At 56.8% G+C, this 23,881-nt stretch overlaps 1 protein-coding gene across 1 annotated transcript in view; it reads left to right on the top strand.

Annotated features, from left to right (window-relative positions):
- Positions 1-23,881, top strand: part of LOC123355917 (protein unc-13 homolog A-like) — a 122,173-nt gene that overhangs the window by 12,627 nt on the left and 85,665 nt on the right. Inside the window, exon 2 of the mRNA XM_044998782.1 lies at positions 22,627-22,656. Within this exon, the coding sequence (XP_044854717.1) occupies positions 22,627-22,656 (30 nt within the window). The remainder of the gene's footprint in view (positions 1-22,626; positions 22,657-23,881) is intronic.

Here is a 23,881-nt window from a genome sequence, read left to right as displayed (position 1 = left end):
CTGAGATCTGAGCCACGCCCCTCCGGTGTGCTCAGCCCTGCTCTGCCACTGACTCGCTGGGTCCCAGGCTGCTGGGTTTGAGCACCTCGGTATTTGGGGGCTGAGACACATGGGGCCTGTTTCTCTGAGGTGCAGAGCACCCCCAGTGCTGCCTGACGGCCATGGGAGCTGCAGGTGCTCAGCACCTCTGAAAACCAGCTCTCCAAAGAGCACCAAAGTAGGGGGGCGCATTTGCTAATGCAAGTCTATGCGTGCCTCAGTTTCCCATCTGTAATATGGCACTGGTGCTGTAATGGCGGTTTCCTCCCCCAGGCTGCAGAGGGACACGGTTTGAGCCTGGCTGAGGGAGATGGAAAGTGGTTTGGGGACAAGGAGGTGCCTGTCCTGAGGAGATGAGAGCTGCAGAGGGGGGTGCTGGCTGAATCAAGGAGTTGCTGGAGTTTTAAGACCCTTTCTCGGGACACCCCGTGACATTCTGGCTGCCCCATCTCCCCAGGGGTGCGGGGAGGGTTCAGTAGACAGTGGTTTTTATGGAAACTAAGGCTTGAATCCCCCCCCCCCCCGTTCGCATGCACGCTGGTCTCTGCCTGGCTGGACGGCAGGTGGGCTGCATGTCAGATTCGTAAGGCTGCTCTCAGAAGGGGCTGATTCTGCAGATTCCCTTTCCTTTACGGTGGCCTTGCAAGAACCCGACAACAGGCAGAAATTGCCGTTGTCGCCACCCTGTTCATTACCCCACTTACTATTTCCTGGCAGCTGTAGGGATAAAGGCACAAATCCATCCAGTGGCGCTAACGGAGAATCTCTTAGCAGTCAAGTGCCCATGACACAGAGTTGTGCAGTTCTGATTCCACCCAGCAGAGGGCAGGGGCACGGGCCTCTGAAGACTCTTGGTGATTAAAATTCACACTGGCAGCACCAGAAATGTACACCGGGTTTTGCAAAGGCAGGTTCCGTGGCTGGGGAAAACCAGGGCTGTTATCTGCCCTAGCAGGGTCTATGGGGATAGCTGCCCCCCAGCGCCGAGCGGCTGAGGCATCCTATTGCCCGGTGGGTTTATAAACCCTGACAGGTGTGGGGCTGAATTGTGGGGAATGTACTGCAAAGGGGCCCCCTGTCAATTCAGGCCTGAAATACAATGTATGTAATGAGAATGCTGGAAGGGGGAGACACGCACACCCCGACAAGCGTGTTAATTAAAACAGCTCCTTAAATACAGCTCCTGCGGGAGAACAATGGCCCACAGCAGCCCAGTGTTCTCTGCCAGTGGCTGATAGCAGAGCTGCAGAGGACACGTGAGAATCAACAAGCATCAGGGCATAAACTGAGGCTGCCTAAGTGCACCTAATTATGTAGTTAATTGGGCGGCATGGCAGGAACCCCTCCTGAGCTGGAGTAAGTCAGCCTGGCTCCATTGATTTCAAGGGTGGGTATTGATGTAGGATCTGGCCCCATCTCCGTTTCCTCCTCTCTCGCCAGGCAGTAGCGGCTGTGGGCCTGAAGCTTGTTGATTTTAGTGTGTCTGCCTTCTCTGAGATGGCCTCTGCTGAAATCCAGAGTGTGCACGCACGCACATGCACACACTTGTGCCCACACCCATGCACACATGCACACACTTGTGCACACGCCCATGCACATATGCACACACTTGTGCACACATAGGCATCATCTCTCCAGCTCTTTGGTAGGCCTCATCCCCTGGGATAAAAAGGGGGCAAGGCCAGAAGGCTCTAGCCCAGGGGTAGGCAACCTATGGCGCGGGCGCCGAAGGCGGCACGTGAGCTGATTTTCAGGGGCACTCACACTGCCTGGGTCCTGGCCACTGGTGCAGGGGGCTCTGCATTTTAATTTAATTTTAAATGAAGCTTCTTAAACATTTTAAAAATTTATTTACTTTCCAGACAACACTAGTTTAGTTCTATATTATAGACTTAGAGAAAGAGACCTTCTAAAAATGTTAAAATGTGTTCCTGGCACGCGGAACCTGAAACCAGAGTGAACAAATGAAGCCTCGGCCCAGCGCTTCTGAAAGGTCGCCGACCCCTGGGCTAGAGGCTCACGGGGACACGGGCGGCGTAGCCGGGAGTCCTAGCTAGCCCCAGGTACCTAGAGGGCACCAATCTGCAGCACAGGGGGGCGCAGTCTCCACCGCTTCCATGGAGGGGGTGGCGGAAGCGATGCTCCATCCCCATGGGGGAAGGGGTGACCTGGCTGCACCCCCCGCTGGCTAAGGAGGGGGCAGGACCAGACAGCTCCATGCTGAGGAGATTCCAGCTGCCATGCCCACGGGGGGGGCCCAGCAGAGCCCAGGGCAGCTCCAGCCCACAGGCAGCGAGTGAGGGGATCCTGGGGCAGGGTGGAGGTGGGGTGCCAGAATTTCCCCCTTACTGTGTGCAGTGGGCGAAAGGGAGCCAGGCTCCAGCCTTGTTCACGTGGGCCATGCGCTTTGAGATCCTCGCCTGGGAGCCGCTGGAGCGATGCAAAGCCGGGTTGGGCTGGTGCTGGTGGGGCGTGCGGACAGGATAAGCCGGGCTCCGGCAGATTGCGGGGGGAGGGAATAACGCCTCATGGGGGTGAGTCAGCCAGAGGGCCCCCAATCCCTCCCTTCTCCCTGAACCGGCCGGAGCATGCAGGAAAGACTCCCCCCGACTGCAGTGAAGCTGGGCCCAGGCAGAGGGAGGTGCCTGGTGACCCCAGTTGTTTTCCATTTTCACCCCATCTCTGCAATTCCGGCTCCAGAGCCAGGGCAGCAAATCCCTTGTGCTGCATTTACTGAGAGCAGAGCTAGGCCCGGCTGGGTCCAGAGCAAGGGCACCTCTTCCCGTGTTCTCAGCCTGGTTCCAGGGGGTGGGAGAAGCAGCTAGGAAGGGGGCGGGGGGAGGGGGTGCTCTCCACCCCAAAGCACAGTGCTGGCCTGCCCTCGCTGCAGGGAACCCCTCTTGGCGGCCGCAAGGGGGGCTGTGTCTAGAACCCAAGTGACACAGCACAGGCTGCGGGACCCTACCGCTGGCTTCCTCCTCTCCCTGCATTGGGGGAGGGGGGTTAGACCCCAGCTGAATCTCTGGGCAAATGCTCCATCTCGCCTCCTGCTACACTAAGATCAGGGCCAAGCACAGCCTTCACCAGCTACCGGCAGCTCCAGCCCTAGGTTTTACGGGGCCTGCGGCCATGTGTGTGTTGGGGGTCCCAGCCAGCCTTCCAGCGGGGAGCAGGGTGGCTTCAGGACCCATGGGGGAGGTGGGGCGGGGCGCTAGGGAGAGGATCCTGGCCCTTGTGGTTCTGTAGCACGATCCCTGCTTGTGCAGAAGGAGGCGTCTGGAGCAGGGGCCGTTCCCAAATGCAGGGCTGCATTGCACACAGCTAGCGCCAGCCCTGGCTTTTCACACCCCGCTCACGAGCCATGAAACCCCCGCCCAGCTGCGCACGCCGCTCCCTTTGTCGCTCTGCACAGCTGTGCACGCTGTGTGGCGGTGAGTGATGCCTCCAGCCAGGAGATCACAGCCTGCGGGGAGGGGGCGATGCAAAGGGTGGGGGGGTAAGGATGGCGGGCCGCGTGTCCCCAGCCCTCTGAAGCTGGTCGATTTCATTCGTCTCACTCCGCCCTTGCCCGGTCCTGGAAGATCTCCCGGCATGAATGATGCGCAGAACGGAATGAATGAAAAGTGCTGTCGCTGGCTGCTCTGCCGGAGCCGGCGGCAACACGTGGCGAATACCAAGCAAGCGGCGCAGCCAGGGTGGGGGAGGGGAAAGAAATGCCAGCGGAGCGGGGGGCTGGTGTGCATGAGGCCGAGGGCGGCGTGCGTGGGAGATGGCTGGAAATTTCCAATGCAGCCGGAGGGGAGCCAGGCTTCCGTCTCACCCAACCCTGGCTACCGCTCAGGGCCCGGGGGCTGATCCTCCCCTCACGCCGGTGTGAATTGGGAGTCAGTGGAACGAGCCTGCGGGGACCATGCAGAACTGCCTTGCACGACTCCCCTTCCTGCTCTCAGCAGGCGCCGCGCCCCAGTGGTCCCCGTGGGCGGGCGTTCCCTGGGCTGGCCAGGGGCAGTGGCTCTGGGGTTCGCTGGGTCCAGCCCCCCGGCCTATGCTGGTTGTTGGTGTATATGGCCCCTTTCCCACAGAGCTAGGACTGCATGACACCCGCACTAAACCGCTCTGCAAAGACACAGTAACGGAACGAAAAATACTGGGGGGGGGGGTTGATTTAAGGTGTGTTGTAGGGCTGTGAAATTGCGTGCAAGGGATTCTGGTAGCTGAGGGCCAGGTGCGCGCAAGACATGTAGGTGGGGGTAGTGACGTTAAAGGGCCTGATCCTGAGAGCCCCTCCCCCCACCCACGTGGAAGCTGAGGCTGAGCGAGACATCTTGCAGGATTGGGCCCCGAGTGAGCAAGAAATCGAGCCGAGATGTGGCACTATGGGCTGGGCTGCAAACTCGGCTCTGGAAATCAGCGGGGACTCGCGCCTGGGGGTGATCTGGCCTCTCGCCCCAGCTCTGCCCTGGCATTGCTGTTTAACTCTTGCCAAGTCACTTCCCCCCTCTGTGACTCAGTTTCTCCATCTGTAATAGGGACCCACTGTTGTAAAGCCTTTGGAGATCTCTGGGTGAGAAGTGGAAAATCAGCCGCCACTGGGCCCGGCTGCCCCTTGCTATGGCTGTGTTGCACGGGGATGCGGCTGTCGTTCTGCCATGCGAGAAGCGCTGGGGTCAGGAGCAGACGTAGTCTGTGCGCTAGGGAGTGAGGCAGCCAGAGGGTGGGTGCCAGTCCTCCCCAGCTGGGCAGGTCTGTGCCAGGGCCGGCTGGCAGCACCATGGGGGGTGGTTAGGGGAGCAGCTTGGCCCCCCCAGGCGGACCGGGGGCGAGAGGGGAGACGAGCGATTGGAAGGCGTTGGCTGGCTGGCTGGCAGAGCACAGCTATGGGCATGTGGCCTTTGGCTAAGGATCCAACCATGGGACGCAGGACGTCTCGGATTCCCTGTGCCCACGTGGCAGAGTCACTCCATCTACCCCATGTCACCCGTCCCTGTCTGCAAAGTGGGGGGCATGGTGGGGCTGGGGGGGGGGCTCCGAAGCGTGGGGCTGAGAGTTCGAGATGTACCAGGTCCCGGCTGTGGCTGGGATTTATTTTATTGTGATTGTTATTTTAACCACGGCCGTGATCCTGCTGCCGTCTGCATCAATGGGAGATTTTGTCCCTTCACTTCACTGGGATAGGGACCTGGTTCATTTCCTTTTCCCAAGACACCCCCCCCCCCCCAGCAGAAGGGAAATGGGCGGGGTGCTGTCCTTGGTCCTGATACTGCTCTTTCAGTATCTCTGCCAGCTGCTATTTCCAGCGCTGAATAATACGCCACCGGCAGTGACACCGCCTGCAAATCAGCCCATGAGAGCTGTTAATTGTAGGGCCTGGAATAACACGCGAGGCGGTGAAGGGGGCTCGGAGGAGAATAAATAGATCCCTTTGTACAGCCTGACGCGTTTAAAATAATCCACCGTCCACACCAGAAAAGCCACGTTTTGGGGCAGGAATACAGGTCCACTTTGGCAGGATCCTCCCCCGCTCAGACGAAGGCAGCCTGGCTTATTTGTTTCCATTGCAACCTATTTCCTGCCTGCTGCCAGGGCATGAGAACGACGCCTCAGCCAGGTCTTGGATCTGTGCAGAGAACTTCCCGCCTGGCCTGGCTTGAAGGCCCAGAGCCTTTAGCCGGTCAGAAGCTATTGATCAACTGTGGCTTAACCCCACTGGGTTTTCCTCCTCATAAGCTGTTTCACATCCACTTTAGCTGTCTCACGAATTTCACAGAGGTTTCTATGGAAAAATAGCTCACACACTTCCACTGGCAACCTGGTCTTGGCAGAAGCCCCAGGCAAGAGGTGCATTAACTGATGTGGTTATTTTATCTAGGGCTGTCGCAGTTATGGGTCTGTTGGTACTTCTTTCCCAAGCCCCTGTTTTAAAGGTTGATTGCAGCTTGTCCCAGATTGGAAATGGGGATAAAATGGTCTCGCTCCAGGAGGAAATTTTGCCTTTGGTACGTTTGCTTTGAAATCAGGCAGAGAAATTTTAAGTGGAATGGGTCACATTTCTGAGCGAAGGAAGGCTTATATCAAAGGTCTGTGGGATTTTTTTTATTTATTTTAGACATCTGGTCAGATATCTTGCACAACGCCCAGGGTTGGATGGTGTTTTGGGGGGTGTGTGTGCGAGAAACAAGACAACAAAGGGTCCACGGAACTAAAAATGTGGCTTTATATGCCCCGGCTTAGCACACTCACACCAGGAAATTGTTTGGTTTTTAGGGTTTTTTCTCAGTTCCTCCCCCCTTTTATCCCACATGGAAATGGAAGAACGTACGATCCCCAAATAATCAGCAGTGGGAAGGAGCTGAGGGGAACCGATCAGGACGTCCCTCAGGAAAGAGGGACTGTCCGACAGTTAGCACAATGCGGCCCCGATCTCTCAGGCCCAGACTTTTCCGGGTATTACGGCACTGTGACAAAGTCAGGCGGGCGGCTGCAGGAGGGGCTGGCAAAACAGGTATGTTAGCCCAAGAATGCTAAAGGAAAGTCCTTTTTCCTACAAGCCAGGAAGGGGTCACTTCAGGTCAATTAGGGACACCTGACTCCAATTAAGGGCTGCCTGAAACCTGTTAAAATCTCTCTCCTGGTGAGATAGAGGCGGGGGAGAGGCAGGGGCTGCAAGCAGCAGGGAGATCTGCATCTCCAGTGTGAGAAACTGGGGGAGACACCCAAACCCAGCACCTGTTTAGGGGAAGGGCCAACACCCTGGGGCCAGCGACAGGACAGCCCCTGCCCCATGGAGGGGGCCAGGGAAAGGTACCCACTTTTGTTTGGCAGAGGAGCACTCCTCAGGCCTGCCCTGAGGCCGACCAGGAAGGCTCTGAGAAACAAACCCCGAAGAGGGACGACAGACAGGCTGCAGAGCGGGGCTGATTCACCCCAGGCTCTGGCCCTGCCAGAGGAGGGGCATTAAGTCTGGCGAGGCAGAAGGTGCCTTGCCAAATCTGCCCCTTGGTGCCTAGCACAACGGAGCCCCTAAGTGCTACTGTAATAAAATAAATAATAATCTGGGCAAACAGCATCTCTTAATTTCTGATTTAAAATGAGGTATTTTCATATAGGGTGACCAGATGTCCCGATTTTGTAGGGACAGTCCTGATTTTTGGGTCTTTTTCTTATATAGGCTCCTATTACCCCCACCCCCTGTCCTGATTTTTCACACTTGCTGTCTGGTCCCCCACCTTTCGTACTAGATTTTCCTGACTTGTCGGAGGTCACCAAAGATCTTTGTTTAAAGACCCACGTTCCACCCTCCCCCTTCCTGTCTGATCCTGATAGGAGGCATCACGTGACCTGACTTTGTGTTGCCACATTCCTTTCCATGGCAACAGACTGTGATATCGCAAATGAGGGATTAGGACTTCTGGCAGGAGAGGAGGACCCACAGTTCACGTAGTGGGTCCAATCTAGGACTGGAGGCCAGTGACTGGCTGGAATCTACACCAGGGATGCATTGGCCGACACCGGACTAATCCCCACCGTTCTCCCTGTGCCTTGGCTTCCCCAGCTATATCATAATAGCACCGAGGGCATGAGAGAGTCAGTGCATCCCCCTCTAAAAAGTGCTTTGAGATCCCTGCGTGACAGGCCTTGGCGATGTAAATTCTGTTTTATACATCCCAGTCCAGCTGCTTGGAGCAGTGCATGCTGGGAGCTGCAGTCTGCACTGGGTGCACCTCTGCGTGGAAGACGGGAGCAACTGAAAACAGCGTCTGAGGTCGGCGGCGCTGCTGGGCGCATGACACTCGCTTATTTAGGTGCCTAGGCAAGGATTTAGGGCTGGTCCCCCTGAATCCGTTTGGGGATTTTCAAAGGCACTTATGGGATTTTGGTTTCCAAATGTCACTGCCAGCCAATGGGATCTGCGTGCCGAACTTTCTAGGTTGCCTTGAAAATTCCACTTGAGGTGCTGGCTGTTGATAGGTTCCAAGAGGGTGCGGCTTTCTCTCGGCCATGGCATCAGGTTTAGCCCAGCAAAAAGAAACCGGCTGAGCCAATGCTGGGGCCGAGCTAGCAGCTCAGAACGCCCCTTTCATTCCTTCCTGGGACCTGCCAGGTAACGGGACATCTGACAAAGCAGCGGCAACACGCAAGCTGTGACAGCTCGGCCAGGGTGCAGAACAGCAGCTCCAGCCGGCTGCAGAAAGATGCCTCCTGTTGACGGAGACAACAGGCCAGACTAGATATGTCGTTCTCTGCATGGTTCTTGCTTTGCTTTTCTTGGGCTTAGGAGGAGAAGTGGCTGAGTAGCTCCTGCCTCTGGAGCACAAAGGAAGGAGCTGGCGGATCTTACTGGCGTCCCTAGGGTGCTTTAATAGAGGCAGGGAGTGTTGGCCGAGGGAGGTGCCTGGTCAGAAGCTGCTCTCTGCTTGCAGACTCCCTCTGCAAGAGCCATTGGAGGAAGTTCTGGTCACTCCCTGTACGGGCCTCGAACGGGAGCTGAGCTCCTCTGAAGATCGGGCTCCGGTTACGGGAATGGAGTGCTTTGAAATCCAGCCCTCCGGGGGCGACTGAGGGGCAACGTGCCAGGCGCTGCCAGCTGAGAGCCAGGGGTGGGGAGGGTGTCTTCACTCTGAGCTACTGTTAGAAGCTCCTGGGTGCTGTTGATTAAGTCTGGCCTTTGCCAAAGCGGCCTCTGCTTTGGGGCGCCCGGCTAGGGGCTCCTCTGGGGCATCCCAAAGGAGCAGCGCTTTCTGGCCAGGCGGGCAGCACTGTGTGGCAGTGCTTCCTGGAAACGGTTGGCAGGGGCAGGGGCTGGTATATTTTCCTCAATGGCTCAGGAACTCAAATGAGCCGCACAGAAAATACGCTGAAAAGCGGCGGCTCAGGGGCCAGTTATATTGTTATAAACAGACTTTTAAGCTGCGGGAGCCGTCTTTGTCCGACGGCAGCGTTGTGCAGCGGTGACGTGTGGTGCCATGCGGCTCGATTCCAGGCGCGCCGACAATCCCCGTCAGGAGCTCTGCACCCAGGTGGGGAGCTCTTCGCTTTCATGTGCCTCTGTCCCAGCCTCATTCCACCACGGAGAGAATTTAGCTGTCAGCCTAGCAATGAGCCAGCCTGTTCAGGGTAGGCCACTTTCGGGGAGATTCACACCCTCCCTGCAGCCGTGCAGAGTTGGGTGAAGAACTTGAAGAAGGTGAGACAGGGCGGCCTAGTGGTTAGAACCAAGGGCTGGCACTGGGAGTCCTGACTTTGCTTCCCAGCTGTGGCTGGGGGGGCGGGTGCACAAATGAGTGGCTCAAGTGCTCTGTGCCTCAGTTTCCCCATCAGTAAAATGGGTGTCTGTAACCATAATAATCCATCCTTCCCTCCGACAGGGTGGAGCAGATGGTTTTGAAGTGCTTTGAGATCCTCCGATGAAAGGGCCCATTTATGAGTGCACCAGAGAAACGGCTGCCCGGTGGCCCTGGGCTTAGGACACTTTGGAGTCCCTCTAGCGTATGCCAGGCGGCTCTCACAAAGCAGGAGCAGGGCTGCTGAAGGAGACGGATTCGCGGAGCAGCCCGACTCGCTCTGTCGCTGGCCCCCTCCCAAGCTGGCAGCCAGCGATAAGCAGCTGCCCGGCCGCGCGGCTTTGAAATCAAATTCCCTTTGAGATTGCAAAGGGCTATTTCAGGCCCGTTCTAGTCACCTTGGTTTTCTTTTCAGATCACAAAGGTTCCCTCCCCTCCCTTCATTATTTTGTCCTTTGCCAGCTGGAAACCCTGTTAGGGGCCGTTTCCCTGAGCTGAAATACAGAACGGTGAGCTCCCAGCCCGAGACGATGGCTATTGAGATCAGGGCAAAGACGTCCCCTGACTCGTGCCTTCCCCCCACCCCCGGGGTCAAATGCCATGTTTTGTGCAGCAAGAGCGCCCCCCACCCCATCCAGTCCTGCAGCCCAGGGGAAGGTGCTGGGAGCTACAAGCCGCGGGCTCTCATCTGAGATCTCCCCAGTATCTCTGAGCACTCAGTAGCCAAGGCCCTGCTGTGTGATCGCTAGCAGAGGTTGGACGAGGCCGCTCCAGGCAGAGCTGGGGATGGGAGCCAGGGCTCTGATGTGACAGACAAACCACATCTGCTTTGCCTGCTGCCGCTCAGAAGAAATGACTCTATTATGGGGCGGGAGGGGGGGTCTCTCTCCAGTGGCCAGAGTAAAGGGTTTGTGAGTCTGCTGCTGCCTCCGCGCTGGCCAGGATGCCTGCTCTGATGTGTAGCTCCAGGGATCCCAGCTTCCAGGCCTGTGGGAGACGCAGACAGGGACACGGTTCCCCTTTGTCTGTGCTGTTTCTAGCCGCCAGACCCTCCCAGGATGGCTCGAGAGGCTGGAGGAAGCTGCACTTCTGCCTCCCACCAGAAAGGGGCCCCTCTGTGTGCCTGTGGGGCTGGTGGGGAGAGCTGGGAGGCTTCTGGGGGGAGGGAGGGGGGCTGGGAGGATGGGGGGCTCTGAGGGGGTGAGGTTGGGGGGCTGGGAGTGGGGAGGATGGGGGGGTCTGAGAGGGGAGAGCTGGCGATCGGGAGGGGGGAGGCTGGGGGAGGTCTGTGAGGGGGGAGGCAGGGGTCCAGGGAGAGGCGAGCCTGGGGAGAAGGCACAGAGCGTGGTAGCTGGGAGGAGGGGGCAGCATCAGGGTCTGTAGGGAGCAGAGGGAGTCTGCAAGCAGAGAGCAGGTGCTGGGGGGGTTAGCGAGGCTGGAAATGCCTCTCGCTCTCTGGAGGCTGCAGACGAGACCAGCTTCCCCGGCGGTGATTTAAAGGGCCCAGGGCTCCAGCCGCTGCAGGGTGCCCGGGGCCCTTCAAATCCCCACCCGAGCCCTGCCACCACTACCCCAGCAGCGGCAGGGCTCCGGCGGTGCTTTAAAGGGCCCAGGGCTCCCCGCAGTGGCCAGAGCTCAGAGCCCTTTAAATCCCCACTGGAGCCCTGCCGCCCCGGGGTAGCAGTGGCAGGGCTCCCGTGGGGATTTAAAGGGCCCAGAGCTCCACGGTGGCTGCAGCCCCGGGGCCTTTAATTCACCCCTCAGCCCTGGGGCTCCCAGCCGCCTCTGCATAGCCACAGCCAGAGCCCCAGGACCTTTAAATCTTGAGAGGCCCCGCCTCTTCCAGTTGAGGCCCCACCCCCACGCAGGACTCCGGTGTACCGGTAAGTCCTTTAAGTTACTTTCACCCCTGCGATACACTGTGCAGTGTGCCAGGGTCTGTCTGCATCACAGGGGCCACCTCCGGTTGCCTTTGGCCAGTGGGCAATTGAGCCAGAGAGGGTGCTAGCCACATGCTGTGCCTCCATCCAAGCAGCTAGAGAACTGGCCCCTCCCTCTTCCTCCTCCTCTGGCATGTTGACTTGTGACTATTGCACAGCTGGGCCTTTTGCAGAGTGCTTTGGATTGTGCCTCTAATTATTTCTTCCCAAGCAAGAGGCTCATGAAAATGCATCACTTTCCAGGGAACGAATGCACTTGCAAAAAATGGCGTCACCTCTGAGAGAGCCTTTAAGGCACCCGAAAAGGGCTGGCTCCTCTGGTTAACGAGATCCTGTCAGATCAGATTTGGCCCCAGCTTTCGCTTTTGTAAAAATAAACGTTGGCAGGAGCTAAGCTCTCTAGAAATGGCTCAGGGGTTATTTTAAATTCCAGTGGAAACAGAGTCGAGTCTTTAAGGAATTCCCCACAGTTAAACCTCCCCCCCGTAGCATTTGCGACCCAACCACTGCAGCCTTGTGCGGGTGCCCGAGAATCATAGCTCGAAACCCAGAGCAGCGATCGAGAGCTAACCCTGTTCTGTGTGGGTAACGCGGCTTTGAGTGGATTTTGCTGGTGAGAGGGCAGCAGCTTTTTAAGAACTCTGGGTAACGTTTTCCAAAGCACTGGAATGAGCCCAGCTCCGTTGAAAGTCGGCGTTAAGTCCTTACGGGTGGCTTTTGTGCTGATGAAAGGGGTTGGACCGAGGGCCCTGGAGACCGACTCCATGGAGCGGGTACTGTCGGGCAAGAGATGCCCCTCACTATCAGTGTGTCTAGCGCACGTCAGTCTCTGGGCTCTTCTCAGCAGAAGCTGCCAACAAAGGGACCAATTGATGCCAGCTACGACGGGTCCTGGAGAACAGGTGAGACTCACCATCTCCTCTCACACAGGACACGGCCCCCAGGGGCTGCCTGTCTTCCTCCACCCACCCTGAATCTGACCGAGTCATCTTGACACAGCCAGGGGTATTGGGATCCCATCCCCCACCCCCGGGACTGCCTTTCTGAGCCCAATACACGGGGTGATCATTTGCAGATGGTCGGTGCTTGTTTCCATGGCCCTGCACTTCGGCCTGGGGGGGTGTGAACGGCAGCATGTTGTTCTGGAACTGCCCCATGCGAATGCGGCCGGTGTGAACTGAAAGGTACCTAGGTTGCGTTAACTAGTCCTGTTTGAAAGAGCCTCTGCTCCGTGGGCGCTCCCATGGCTAATGCCGGTCAGGAAATTTTCAGCCAGTTTTCCATCAGAAAATGCCACTAAGCCCTTTTTTCATGGAATTGTATGGATTTTGATAAAATTTCCCTGAAATGGGAATTCCAATATTTGACCAGCTCTGGCCACGACAAACTCTGGTTTTTAAGAGGTTGGTAAACTGGCAAGTAATAATAATTAATCTGAGGCTGAAATTCATCTCCTTGGGCCTTGGCCCCCTGAGGGATTGGGGTTTGGACGAAGTTTAGAAGAATATACTCTGGCCGATTGCTTAAACCCTGGGCATTAGAAAGAAGCCGATTAACCAGTTTGGGAGAGAGGGTGCGTGTGTGTGTGTGTGTGTGTGTGTGTGTGTGTGTGTGTGTGTGTGTAATTCAAGAATACAAGAACATCTTGAATCTGTGAAACAAAAGACAACTTGGCAATAGCCCAATCTGTAATAGGGTCTAATTGCTTTAAGGGCTTTGCGAAAGAACGACAAAGCCGCCTGGATCCTGAGCCTTAAAATTTAGCTGCTGGGCCTGGGGCTGTAACTTTCCTGGCATTTTCCTACCAACTTTTCCCAGCGTGGTGCGTTACAGATGTGCTGCCCCCACGGTGCGCGATCTCCAATGCACAGGAAAGAACCAGGGCATATTTACAAGAGAGGAAGAATGGTCTTGTGGTTTACAGCAGTGCTGAGCCCCTAGCACTTATCCATAGATCTCAAAGCACTTTACAAAGGGGGTCTGCATTATCCCCATGTTACAGATGGGGGACACTGGGAGGGTAAGTGACATGCCCAATGCCACCCAGCAAATCAGTGGCAGAGTTGGGAATTGACCCCAGCTTTCAGTCCAGTGCTTGGCTCACTAGGCCACAGTGTCTCCATGGAGGAAGTAGATCGGGACTCAGGAGAACTGTATTCCAGTCTCGGCTCTGCCGCAGACTCAGCGCATGACCTTTGGCAAGAGACTAAGGGCGGGTTTTCCACAGTGCTCAGCACCTGGGTGCTCTTTGGAGAACCTGGCCCTGGTTGGGGGTGCTGAGCCCCTGAAAGTCTGTCCCCCGGAGATCTGGCAAAAATGTGGCCCCACAGATGTTACCAGATTTTGAAAGGTCTCAGCACCCAACGTGGCATCTGATGTTCAGGAAATTTAACCCCAAATTTGCCTCTCTGTAAACAGCCCTTCCTTTCTCTGTGTTGTCATTTCACTTGTGAACCCTTCTCTCACACAGGTGGAGCTCCATGGGATCCAGTGGAGTTATTCCTGATTTACACCCACTGTAGCTGAGCTCAGACTCCAGCCCCCTGGGCTGGCAGGGAGCAGAGACCCAAGCCCTGGATGAGCTGCCCAGACCCCCTGGTCCAAATTCTCCTGGACTGTGAAGGGTTTGAAATACAGGTGCAGGCCGAGAGCTGAGATTCGTGGCTGGGGCCTTGGTTCCCCTTGGCCCAGCTGTCCCCGTACAAACCCCTAGTGCAGATGCACGGTATTGGTGCCAGCTCCTCTTACACTGTGGCAGCTTGGCTGCAGGAGGGGTTTGCACCCAGTGCAGACAAATTCTTGAACCGACTGAATAGTTCGCTCGACCCTCCATGCACGGGGAGATTGGCGGATCCCCGGTGACTCCTGCTGCTTTTCCTTCTGGGCAGGGAATGCAGGTGGGGGGGCCGCTCCCCTGGCCCATTGGGCCGCAGGAACTGCTGAGGTGTTTAGCAGCTGTGTACCTTGGCCAGCTTCCCCGGAGGGTAATTGCATTCTGCAGCCCTACAGCTCCCCCCACTTCCATTGCAGCAGGGCATGTTGTTCTGCTTGTTCCCTGCTGCGTGGCAGAGCTGTGACGGTGTATGGGTGGAGAGTGGCTGCCGCGTGTCCACCCCAGAAGTGGCTGCATGTTGGCAATAGTGATTTTTGTACATGATTCTGATCCTACTTACCTCAGGGTGCAAATCAGAGGTAAGTCAGTGGGCTCCTTAGGAGGCTCCTCCCCAGACTGGCTCTTCCCCGTGGGACGTGCTCCTTACTCTCACTCCAGTCTCGGGCCTACACTAGGGGCTGGTCTGCTCTGGGAACTTCCATCAGCCGAGGGCAGCGGATTACCTACAGTGATAGGAGAACCCCCTCCAGGTGTGTCTACAGTGAAGCACTCCAGCTGGGGCACTGCTGGGCCTGATTCTGATCTGCGTTACCCTGGTGTAAATCCAGACAGTGGCGGTTCACACTGGTATAAGGCTGATGTGGCAGCAGAATCAAGGGAAGTTATGCTCATTGCCTAGGCTTGGGTAGCCATGCCGCTCGGGGTGGGGGGTGACATAGCCTCTCCAGACACAACCCCCAGTGTAGACACAGTTATGTCGACAGAAGAGGGGTTCTAACGCCGGTCGGGGAAGGTGGCGTTCCCATACTTCTGTGGGTGTGGGCTGCTTCGGCACCAGGGTGGGGCCCAGACATACCTTTAATGGGCCCTACATCTTAGTCATGGAGAGTCCTTGGAGCCTGACTTCCCTTTCACTCTGCTTTTACAGCAGGGTCACTCCCCTGTTGTCACTGGGGTGACTTCTGCCATATCTTAGCTCAGACTCTGACCCTTCTGAGCGCCGCAGGTTCAAAGCCTCTTGCAGTGGACTGTGTTAAGCCACGAGGGCCTTACAGTCTGGTGTTTGGAGGCCGTTGGAGGTGAGACCATACCCCTGTAGGACTTGTATGCTCTGCATGGACATTAAAGCTCCCACAGAGCTCCAGAAGAGCTTCGTTCTGCAGCTGGAACTCTCACTGTGTGCTGAGAAGTCGATGTCCACCCCAGAGACGGTTGCATTTCAGCAGCGAGTGAAGTGACTCCATGTGCATATAACTCGTAAAGTGCTCTGGAAGGGTCCTTGGGGCTGGGACGTATACCATGGTAGGGCCTGAAACAACGTGCCGGGCCTGCTGGAAGCTGGCAGAATCTCAGTGCGACGCGTCTGACCCGCCTCTCGTGGGAGTTCTGCACTCTGGCAGCGATGTGCAGAATCAGGGCCTCACATCCGAGGGCACATCCTGAGCGGGTGTAAAACCAGAGTAAATCCACTGAATGGAAAGGAGCTACCTTGGCATTACACCAGTGTAGCTGAGAGCTCAGGGAGTGATTTGTCTCTCGCCAACCCTGATGTAAATCAGAAGTAACGCCACTGAAATCTGTCATGTAAACTGGGTGTGAGAGCAGAATTAGGACGCTGATCTCTAACCTCGCCCTTTGTAAGACAGGGACCATGTTTTCAGGGAGCAGAAAAGGTTGGTTTCGGGGACAGAAGCCGACTGCAGACAGCAGGCCAGATCTGCAGCTGGTGTAAAATGGTGTAGCTCCGGTGACTTCACTGGATCCATGCTGGTTTCCACCAGCTGAGGATCTGGCCCAGAGGTTCCCAGCCGCAGAAAGGGGGAGCTGGGGGGAGACTGTCAGTTACAAACAGTGCCTCAATGAATTGATTTTCCCTTTGAAAGCAGCGGAAGGAGCCGTGTCTCTGGGATTTAGCTCATGAGCGGTGATGGCTCAAAACTGGGTCAGTGGCTTTTCGGGGGCTGGAACGTGCTGCCTGGAGAAGGAGATTTTAACCCTCGCTCCCGGCCAGGCCAGAACTGGGTCGCCGATTTCATAACCGCTCCTGTGTGTCCTGGGGCCCGCACGGGGGTGAGGAGAGGCTGAGGCGGCTCCCAGCACCATCCGGGCATGAGGCCGTGGGCTGAGCGGATCCACGGGGCCTTGTGCCGCCTCTCGCTTGCCGTCCCCTCGGGCTCCTCCGATTTACTGAGGCGCAGTGGGTGATCTCAGCCCAGTGTAGCCAGCGCTGGGGGGCTACCGGTCAGCTGTGCTCGGGCTGGGGGAGCCTGCACAGAGGTTGCCAGTGGCAGGTCTCATCCCCTTGCAGGGATCTCTCTTGCATGAGGACTCCCCCACCTCCCCCCGCAGGGTGTTCACTGGGGGTGGGTCCTGACGGCAGCTCTGTCTACGCGTGGGTGAGTGCGTCACCTGCTTCCCCCAGGCCGCTCTGTGGAATTTCCAGGAGACCCCTTGCAGGGCTGACGAACGCTCTGGAATGAGACCGACCAGGACACCAGGGCTCTCAGACCCAGCTCTGCTGCTCACTCACTGTTGGGCCAGTCGCTGCCCCTCTCTGTGCCTCAGTTTCTCCATTTTTAAACTAGCTGCGATAAACTCTTTGTTCCCTCCCATGGCTCTCGGGGGACAGTGTGAGCTCTAGACACCCTCCCCCCGCCCCCAAGGAGTGCACAATCTCACGTTTCTCTTCGGGTATTTCCCCAGTGTCAGGAGCGTTACATCCTAGCCCTCAGGGGGAGCTGCGTGAGTCGGCTACCCTTCCCTGGGATGTGGCAGGCTGACTGGCCCCCCAGCCCCCCTCATTTAAACCTCGTTTGAATGCAGTGAGGTTTCAGCCCCACATAATTAACACAGCACCTGCCTCCAAGTTCCTGTAGCGTCCGCGGGCCGAGCTGGTTACACGCCTTTGGTCTTTCTGTTTAGATGCGGCCACTTTAAAGGGAGCGAAGGGCTGGGGCTGGGGAGGGACGGGAGCCAGGGGCCAGCAAGGCAGGAACAGGGCAGCTGCATGGCTGGGTTTGGGGACAGGGTATGAGGTGAGCTATTGACGAGCTGGGCTGAGTGAAGCCACTGCTGGCCTCTGGGAGCGGGTCACACAGGCTCACAGTCTTTTTAAGTTGCACTGTTCAGCCATGGATATCAAAGCACATTTCTCTATCCCCATTTTAGAGATGGAGAAACTGAGGCACAGAGAGGGGAAGTGACTGGCCTAAGGTCACCCAGCAGGTGAGCAGTAGAGCTGGGAGCAGACCAGGGGGCTCCGGCTGTTGGACCATGCTGCCTCCTTCAAGGCTATCACTCTGACGGGTGTGGCTAGCGTTCCAACAGCCACTTCACCCATCCCTGCTCCTGGGAGGGTCAGACGACAATGGTCAATGCCCGGGCATCCATGCTCCAGCACAGAGCCACGGGGGGAGACTTTCAAAAGCCTCAGGGGGTAGCTGTGTTAATCTGTATCCACAAAAAAAAACCAAGGAGTCCGGTGGCACCTTAAAGACTAACAGATTTATTTTGGGCATAAACTTTCGTGGGTAAAAACCCCACTTCTTCAGATGCATGGAGCGAAAGTTACAGATTCAGGCATTATCTAATGACACATAAAGAGACGGGAGAACCTCACAAGTGGAGAACCAGCGCTGATGGGGCCAATTCGATCCGGGTGGATGTGGTCCACTCCCAATAATAGATGAGGAGGTGTCAGTTCCATGCCCCTCTGCCATGTACATTGGCCAAACCGGACAGTCCCTACGTAAACAAATAAATGGACGCAAATCGGACATCAGGAACGGTAACATACAAAAGCCAGTAGGAGAACACTTCCATCTCCCTGGACATTCTCTAACACATTTTATAGAAAAGTCACTATTCTTGAACAAAAAAACTTCAGAAATAGACGTCAAAGAGAAACAGCAGAACTAAAATTCATTTGCAAAATTAACACCATTAATTTGGGCTCGAATAGGGGCTGGGAGTGGCTGGCTCATTACAGAAGCAGTTTTGCCTCTCCTGGAATTGACACCTCCTCATCTATTATTGGGAGTGGACCACATCCACCCTGATCGAATTGGCCCTGTTAACACTGGTTCTCCACTTGTGAGGTAACTCCCTTCTCTTCACGTGACATTGTATAATGCCGGCAGCTGTAATCTTCACTCCATGCATCTGAAGAAGTGGGGTTTTTACCCACGAAAACTTATGCCCAGATAAATCTGTCAGTCTTTAAGGTGCCACCAGACTCCTTCTTGTTTTCGAAAGCCTTCTATAGGCTCAGCTGCAGGGGGAGAGAACAGACCAGCTGGCATGTCCTAGGCTTGTGCTGGGGTGTGCATGTGTGGTTATGGTGGAAGTGCTGGTGGAGGTGCTGGTCATGGGATGAGATTGCCAAGCCGTGCATTTCCCATGCACCTAGGAGCACATCCCCTGCACTCTAGCTGACTCTGTCTGACCTGAGTGCTTAGCCAACATTCAGGTGCCTGGGGGTTGTTTCTGGGAGGAGGAGAAACTGATGATGAAGTCAGATATTTCTTGGATGCAATCCTGATTCTGCACAAAGAATGTACAAAGTCTGTTTCCCTGAACACAGCAGGAATCAAACAGCGAGAGACAGCTTCTTTGCTTACAACCCCAAGCCCCTTTCAGCCAGCACTTTGCCCAAAAGCTCTCCCTGCTAGCCTTTTCTCAGGGCAACACTCCCAGTGTTTCTGTGGCTGGTACTTCTCTGCCACCTTCTTTGCTCTGCCTCTCTTTTACCCACATGCCACCCTTCACGAAACAATACCCAGCGAAACTTCTCCCACATGGACCTGTGCTTTGGAGAGTGGGCTGCCGTTGTTTCAGCTACCTGGTTCCGCAAAGGAGCTTAATTGTTTCTTCCATTTATCCCAGATGAAGGACAGCTTTTGCCACCCAACTGTTTCAACCTGTAACACCCATAACACCACTTCCCCATCCTGCCAGTCCAAGCCACTCCTCTGCACTGAGCAGCAGCCATTGTAATAAAACCGTGCGCCACACCTGATCCGCACAGCCCTCTCCGCCGCGCGGCAGTGAGGGCTGTTCCCTGCACTGCACACGTAGCGCTGGGATGGGCTGCCCCCCCCAGAGCCAACCCCCCAGCTTTGCAGAGGCCTGGAGGCAGACGGAGACAGGGAGCCCACGCAGGGGCCTGGCCGCTGTGTGTTAAGGACGGAGGCGGCACGCAGTGCAGGGCAGTGGAGGACTCAGGGAATGGCTGCAGCATGACTGGGTGGTGGAGAAGCTGCAGAACACTCTGCTCAGACAGCCCAGCTGTGAGCTTCTCTCATTGCACAAGCCGCTGAGGCCAGTATCCTCCTTGGGCTTCCTCCAGCTGAGTCGCTGGCCTCCAACTGGCCTTTGGGAGCCCATCCTGCCGCCCAGGGATCTCCCAGCCGCTGCTGGCTAATCCTGGCCCTGTCTTGTGGTTCAATCCCGTCTCCCCGCACGGCGCTCGGCTTCCCCCACCCCCAAGCAGCTGTTCTGTTGTCGGGAGGCCGATAAGAGCATTTCCAACATGTTTCTTCTGCTTTCGCTTGCTGGCTTCAAAGCCAGCCCAGGCCTGTGAGCTGCGTTGGGGCTGCTCCGTGGCTAGACTCCAGCCAGGTCCTGTGGCCCGGGTCGGTCAGTGACCTGAGAGGCAGAGCTTCCTCTAGCACAAAGGATCTCATGAAAATCCCAGATGGAAAAGTGCCAGCGGCCACCCCACTCCGCCCCCTCTGCTAAAGCGTGATCCTTCCGCGGGTGCTTTGGCCAGCGCCGCCTTCAAATGCCTCAGATCAAGGGACTTCCCCTCTGCTCCTCCCCAGACTGGCTCTTCCCCACGGGACGTGCTCCTAACTCTCACTCCAGTCTCAGGGCCCGACTCTCCTCCCTCGCTCTGCTGCAGATCGACAGCAGCTCCACGGAAGACCAAGGGAGTTTTGGCCGAGTACCGGATTTCGTTAGCGGAATCATTCCCCATTGCATATGAATCTCCTCTTGCGCTGACGCAAATCCGTTACCTTCGCCTGACTCGCTCCCTAAACGAGCCCCCCTGTGATTTGAAGACCAGGCGGCGCGTCCAGGATCTATTGCATTCTGGGAACAACAGGAGCTCAGCGTCATGTTGGAAGCCGTGATGGGAAAGCAAGAATCAGTCGGGCCCTTTAAGGTTTATTGAAGGAAACAAGGGGGCAGCGGGTGGGAATGAACCAGTCCCGTTTGAGCTCTCACCCTCCTGCCAAGGAGCAGAAAGGTCGGCCTGTTACAGCTGGACTCGGCCTCGACTGCTGAGACGCTCCACTGGATTATCCCAAATTCTGGGGAATATTTGCACCCTCCTTTCTTTACAACACAAACAGCATTTTCTGCAGGCCTAACCTAGGGCAGCTCTCTGATGGGTCCTGGGGAGCGATTGTGGGGAAATGAAGGAGGAAGGACTCTGTGAGAGAGAGCACAGTGGGTGTGTCTCGCCTGGCACAATCTGCACTGAGCTGAATGCACAAAGCTGGCTCCAGCAGACCCCTAGAACTGTGAAGGGGGAGCGGGAAGTGGTTTGACCCATCCCACGTGGGGATGAAACCAAGAGCCTTCCAAGTTTTTCATCTAAAACCAGGGTGGTAGGTAGGGAGAGGAGAGGAGAGGAGAAAGTGCCTTAGCTCAGCAGTCAAGGACTCATCTGGAAGTGAGACTTGAACCTTGGCCGTCTAGACTATTCTGTGGTGGGGTTCTCCCTGCTGGGGTGAGTTTACTGGGTATAACTACTTAACTATTTGTTACGGCAGAGTACGAGAGAGACATTGACTCCGTGGCCCAGTGCTTGGGGCCTTGACCTCAGAGATGAGAGGCCCGTGCTCCAATCCCTCTGTTTTTTCAACCTAAGTCCCTGCCCCCTCCAGGGAGTGCCCTTGCTACCAAGTTATTCTGGGGTCTCTCTTCACTTCAGTCCAGGACCTGCACAAAGTCTCCTCAACCCCAGCCCTTTGCCATGACAAGTTTTGTTCATTTCATCAAGACACGCCCAACCGGCGCTGCGGCAGGGCACGCAAAAGGAAATCACTAGCTAAACAGCGACATGTGCTGCAGCAAGACACTGGCGTTTCCTGAACCAGCAACGTGCAGGGGAATCTGTTTCCTTTGATCTCGAGAGTAATGCCACGTTAAAACCGGGCCTTTATTTAACGAGGCAAAGGCTGCTTGTGCAGTTTAGGATCTGGAGTTGTCTGGCCATTATTGGGATGGGTGATGTGGCGGGGGGGAGTGCTGTACTTTATGGAGTAGTACAGTACTGCCTAGTGGCTAGAGCGTTGATCTGGGAGCTAAGAACTCCGAGTTCTATTCCTCGCTCTGGCTGCCTACTCTTGGGTGAGGCACTTGCCTCTGGCTCCCCTCCCGTCCTTTGCTTATCTCATCTGTTTAGATGGTTGGAGAGAGGATGGTCTCTTTGTACAGCACCTAGCACGGTGGAGCCTCTCGGCCCTGCCCCCTCATAATAAAATCTTTGCTAAGTGACGTGTGTAATGGGTGCAAGAACACTCACCTATTTCAACAGAGCTTTTGCAAAGTTTAACGAGCATCTCTTAGGAGCTTTGCGATCTGTGGCTGACGGGCACTATTCCAGAGAGAGGAGGAGGAATTCCTGACCCAGTCTGTCCAGTAGAGAGCAGTGGGCCTCATGGATCCTAGCCAGCGAGATGCGAGACTAGATCTCATGACAAGGTCCCAGCTTCCGCTCAATGCAGGCCCAGTGAGAAAGGTCCTTTTGAAATCATGCCATGAGCTCCCCAGTGCTCACTCGCACCAGGCGACACCTGATGCTCCTCCCAGGACTCTGCTGCTGTTCTCATGCAATGAGAACCACCCAACGCACGGCTGAGAGCCCCCCAGCCCCGCCCCGTGTCCAGAGCGCAGCACGACACAGATTTGAAGACCCCGGGGTTTTCCACCGCGCTGTTTCTCTGGGGCTGGCAGACAGCGATGTTAAGGTCAAGTCACTCGTGTCAGGCATTCATAACTGCATGGCTGCCCACGAAGGCTGTGGGGATTGGGGAGCGCCTGTGAGTGGCCCGAGGCTGAGAGGGGGCTAAGACACACAGAGGCCAGCACTTTTCCCAGAGGCGTTTGCTAGCGGGAGGGGTGCTCCTTGTCCAAGTGGCATTTCGAGAGAGGGATGGAGCCTGAGTCTGGATCCAGGCCCGAGTTCCAGGGGGCTCAGATCTTGGGGGGTGGTTACACCCAGGACACGGATCCAGCCCTAGTCATCCCCACCTTTCGGGGTTGTAGGACAAGGGGTGACTGACTGCACCCCAAAAATCTCAAAGACACAGGAGTGTCCTGCCCTGGGCCCAGGCTGCCAGCCCGCATTGCAGTGGGCCCTAGGACAGCGGGAGCTGGGGGGAGAACGGGCCCCTGGTTTCCTGCAGAGAGGGGATTCTCCAGCAGGTCTGGGCCTGGCTCGCTAGGAGCGGGGCCATTAGCACTTCCCAGGCGGATTTCTGGGCCTGGAGGCTAAAACGTTTTATTCTCTCTCTCTTTGCAGTTAAAAAAGCCAAGTTTGACGGGGCCCAAGGTAAGTCGCTCCCGCCACCCCTGGTCACACGGGCGACACGGCTGCACTGCAGGAGGGGGCCGGGTTTCCCGCAGGGGGTCAGTGTGGGCCTGGCTTTACAAAGCAGAGTGGGCTGCTGAGCCGAAGGGGCATGGGGGGCCCCGGGGTGAGCAGCCTGGGGGTGCTGGGGAGAAAGGCACAGAGGGAGCAGGCAAGAGCAGCCCCTAGGCGTGAGGCAGGGGAGCCTGGAGCCCCGAGCTAGGCCTCGTTCTAAGGACTCCTGGGGGGGCCCGTCCCAGCTTCCCCAGGGTTCACCGAAAAGGATCAGCAGGTCGAAAGGACAAAATAGAGAGGAAGTGGGGTCCAGTGGTTAGAGCTGGGGAGTTGGCGTCAGGACTCCTGGGTTCTACCCCTGGCTCTGGGAGGGGAGTGGGGTCCAGTGGTTAGAGCTGGGGAGTTGGCGTCAGGACTCCTGGGTTCTACCCCTGGCTCTGGGAGGGGAGGGGAGTCTAGACACACATGGGTCACACCCACGTCTACAGGCACACAAGCATGCTATACATACCCATACACTCGTTGTGCGCACACACTCACATGCACACAGATCTCACTGGCTTCCTTTCTGTGACGCCCGGGCAGGAGGGCTCGTTTCACCCCATCTGTGCAGAGCTGGGGGGCACCCGGCTCCGCTCCCGCACCTGGGATGGGAAGCGCCTCCTCCTTGTCAGTAGGGTGACCAGACGTCCCGATAAAATCAGGACCGTCCCAATATTTAAGGTGTTTGTCCCACGTCCCGACCAATCTTTGGTCGGGACGTAATTTGTCCGATATTTCACTCCCCCCCTTTCCCCCACCATGTGTCCCGATATTTTCTTCATCTCATCTGGTCACCCTCCCTGTCAGCCAGGCGTAGAGCAGACGTGCGGGGCAGGAACCATCCAAACCCACCCAGAGCTTGTCCCCTCTGCACAGAGCACCAAGCATCAGGGGAGCTGAGCCGGCACCAGGAGCGACCCCTGCTGGAGAGCGGAGCTGCTGTCAATCCCCCTCTGCCCCTGCCTCTACCAGCCCTGGCCTGGGAGGGCGGGAGGTGTCCCATGCACACAGCGGCCAGGGGGGTGGGGGCAGTGGGACAGGGGAGCCAGCCAGGCTGCCAGAGGCAGCTCTGATGAAATACCCAGCGGGGTGAGCGACGCCCCAGGTCTGGGGTGGGGGGAGAGGAGCCCGAGCTGCCCTGGGTCTAGTC

This window comes from Mauremys mutica, chromosome 24 (assembly GCF_020497125.1).
Source record: "Mauremys mutica isolate MM-2020 ecotype Southern chromosome 24, ASM2049712v1, whole genome shotgun sequence".
NCBI lineage: Eukaryota > Metazoa > Chordata > Testudines > Geoemydidae > Mauremys > Mauremys mutica.
Note: the sequence above shows the minus strand (reverse complement) of the source record. Positions and strands in the feature narration are given on the sequence as shown.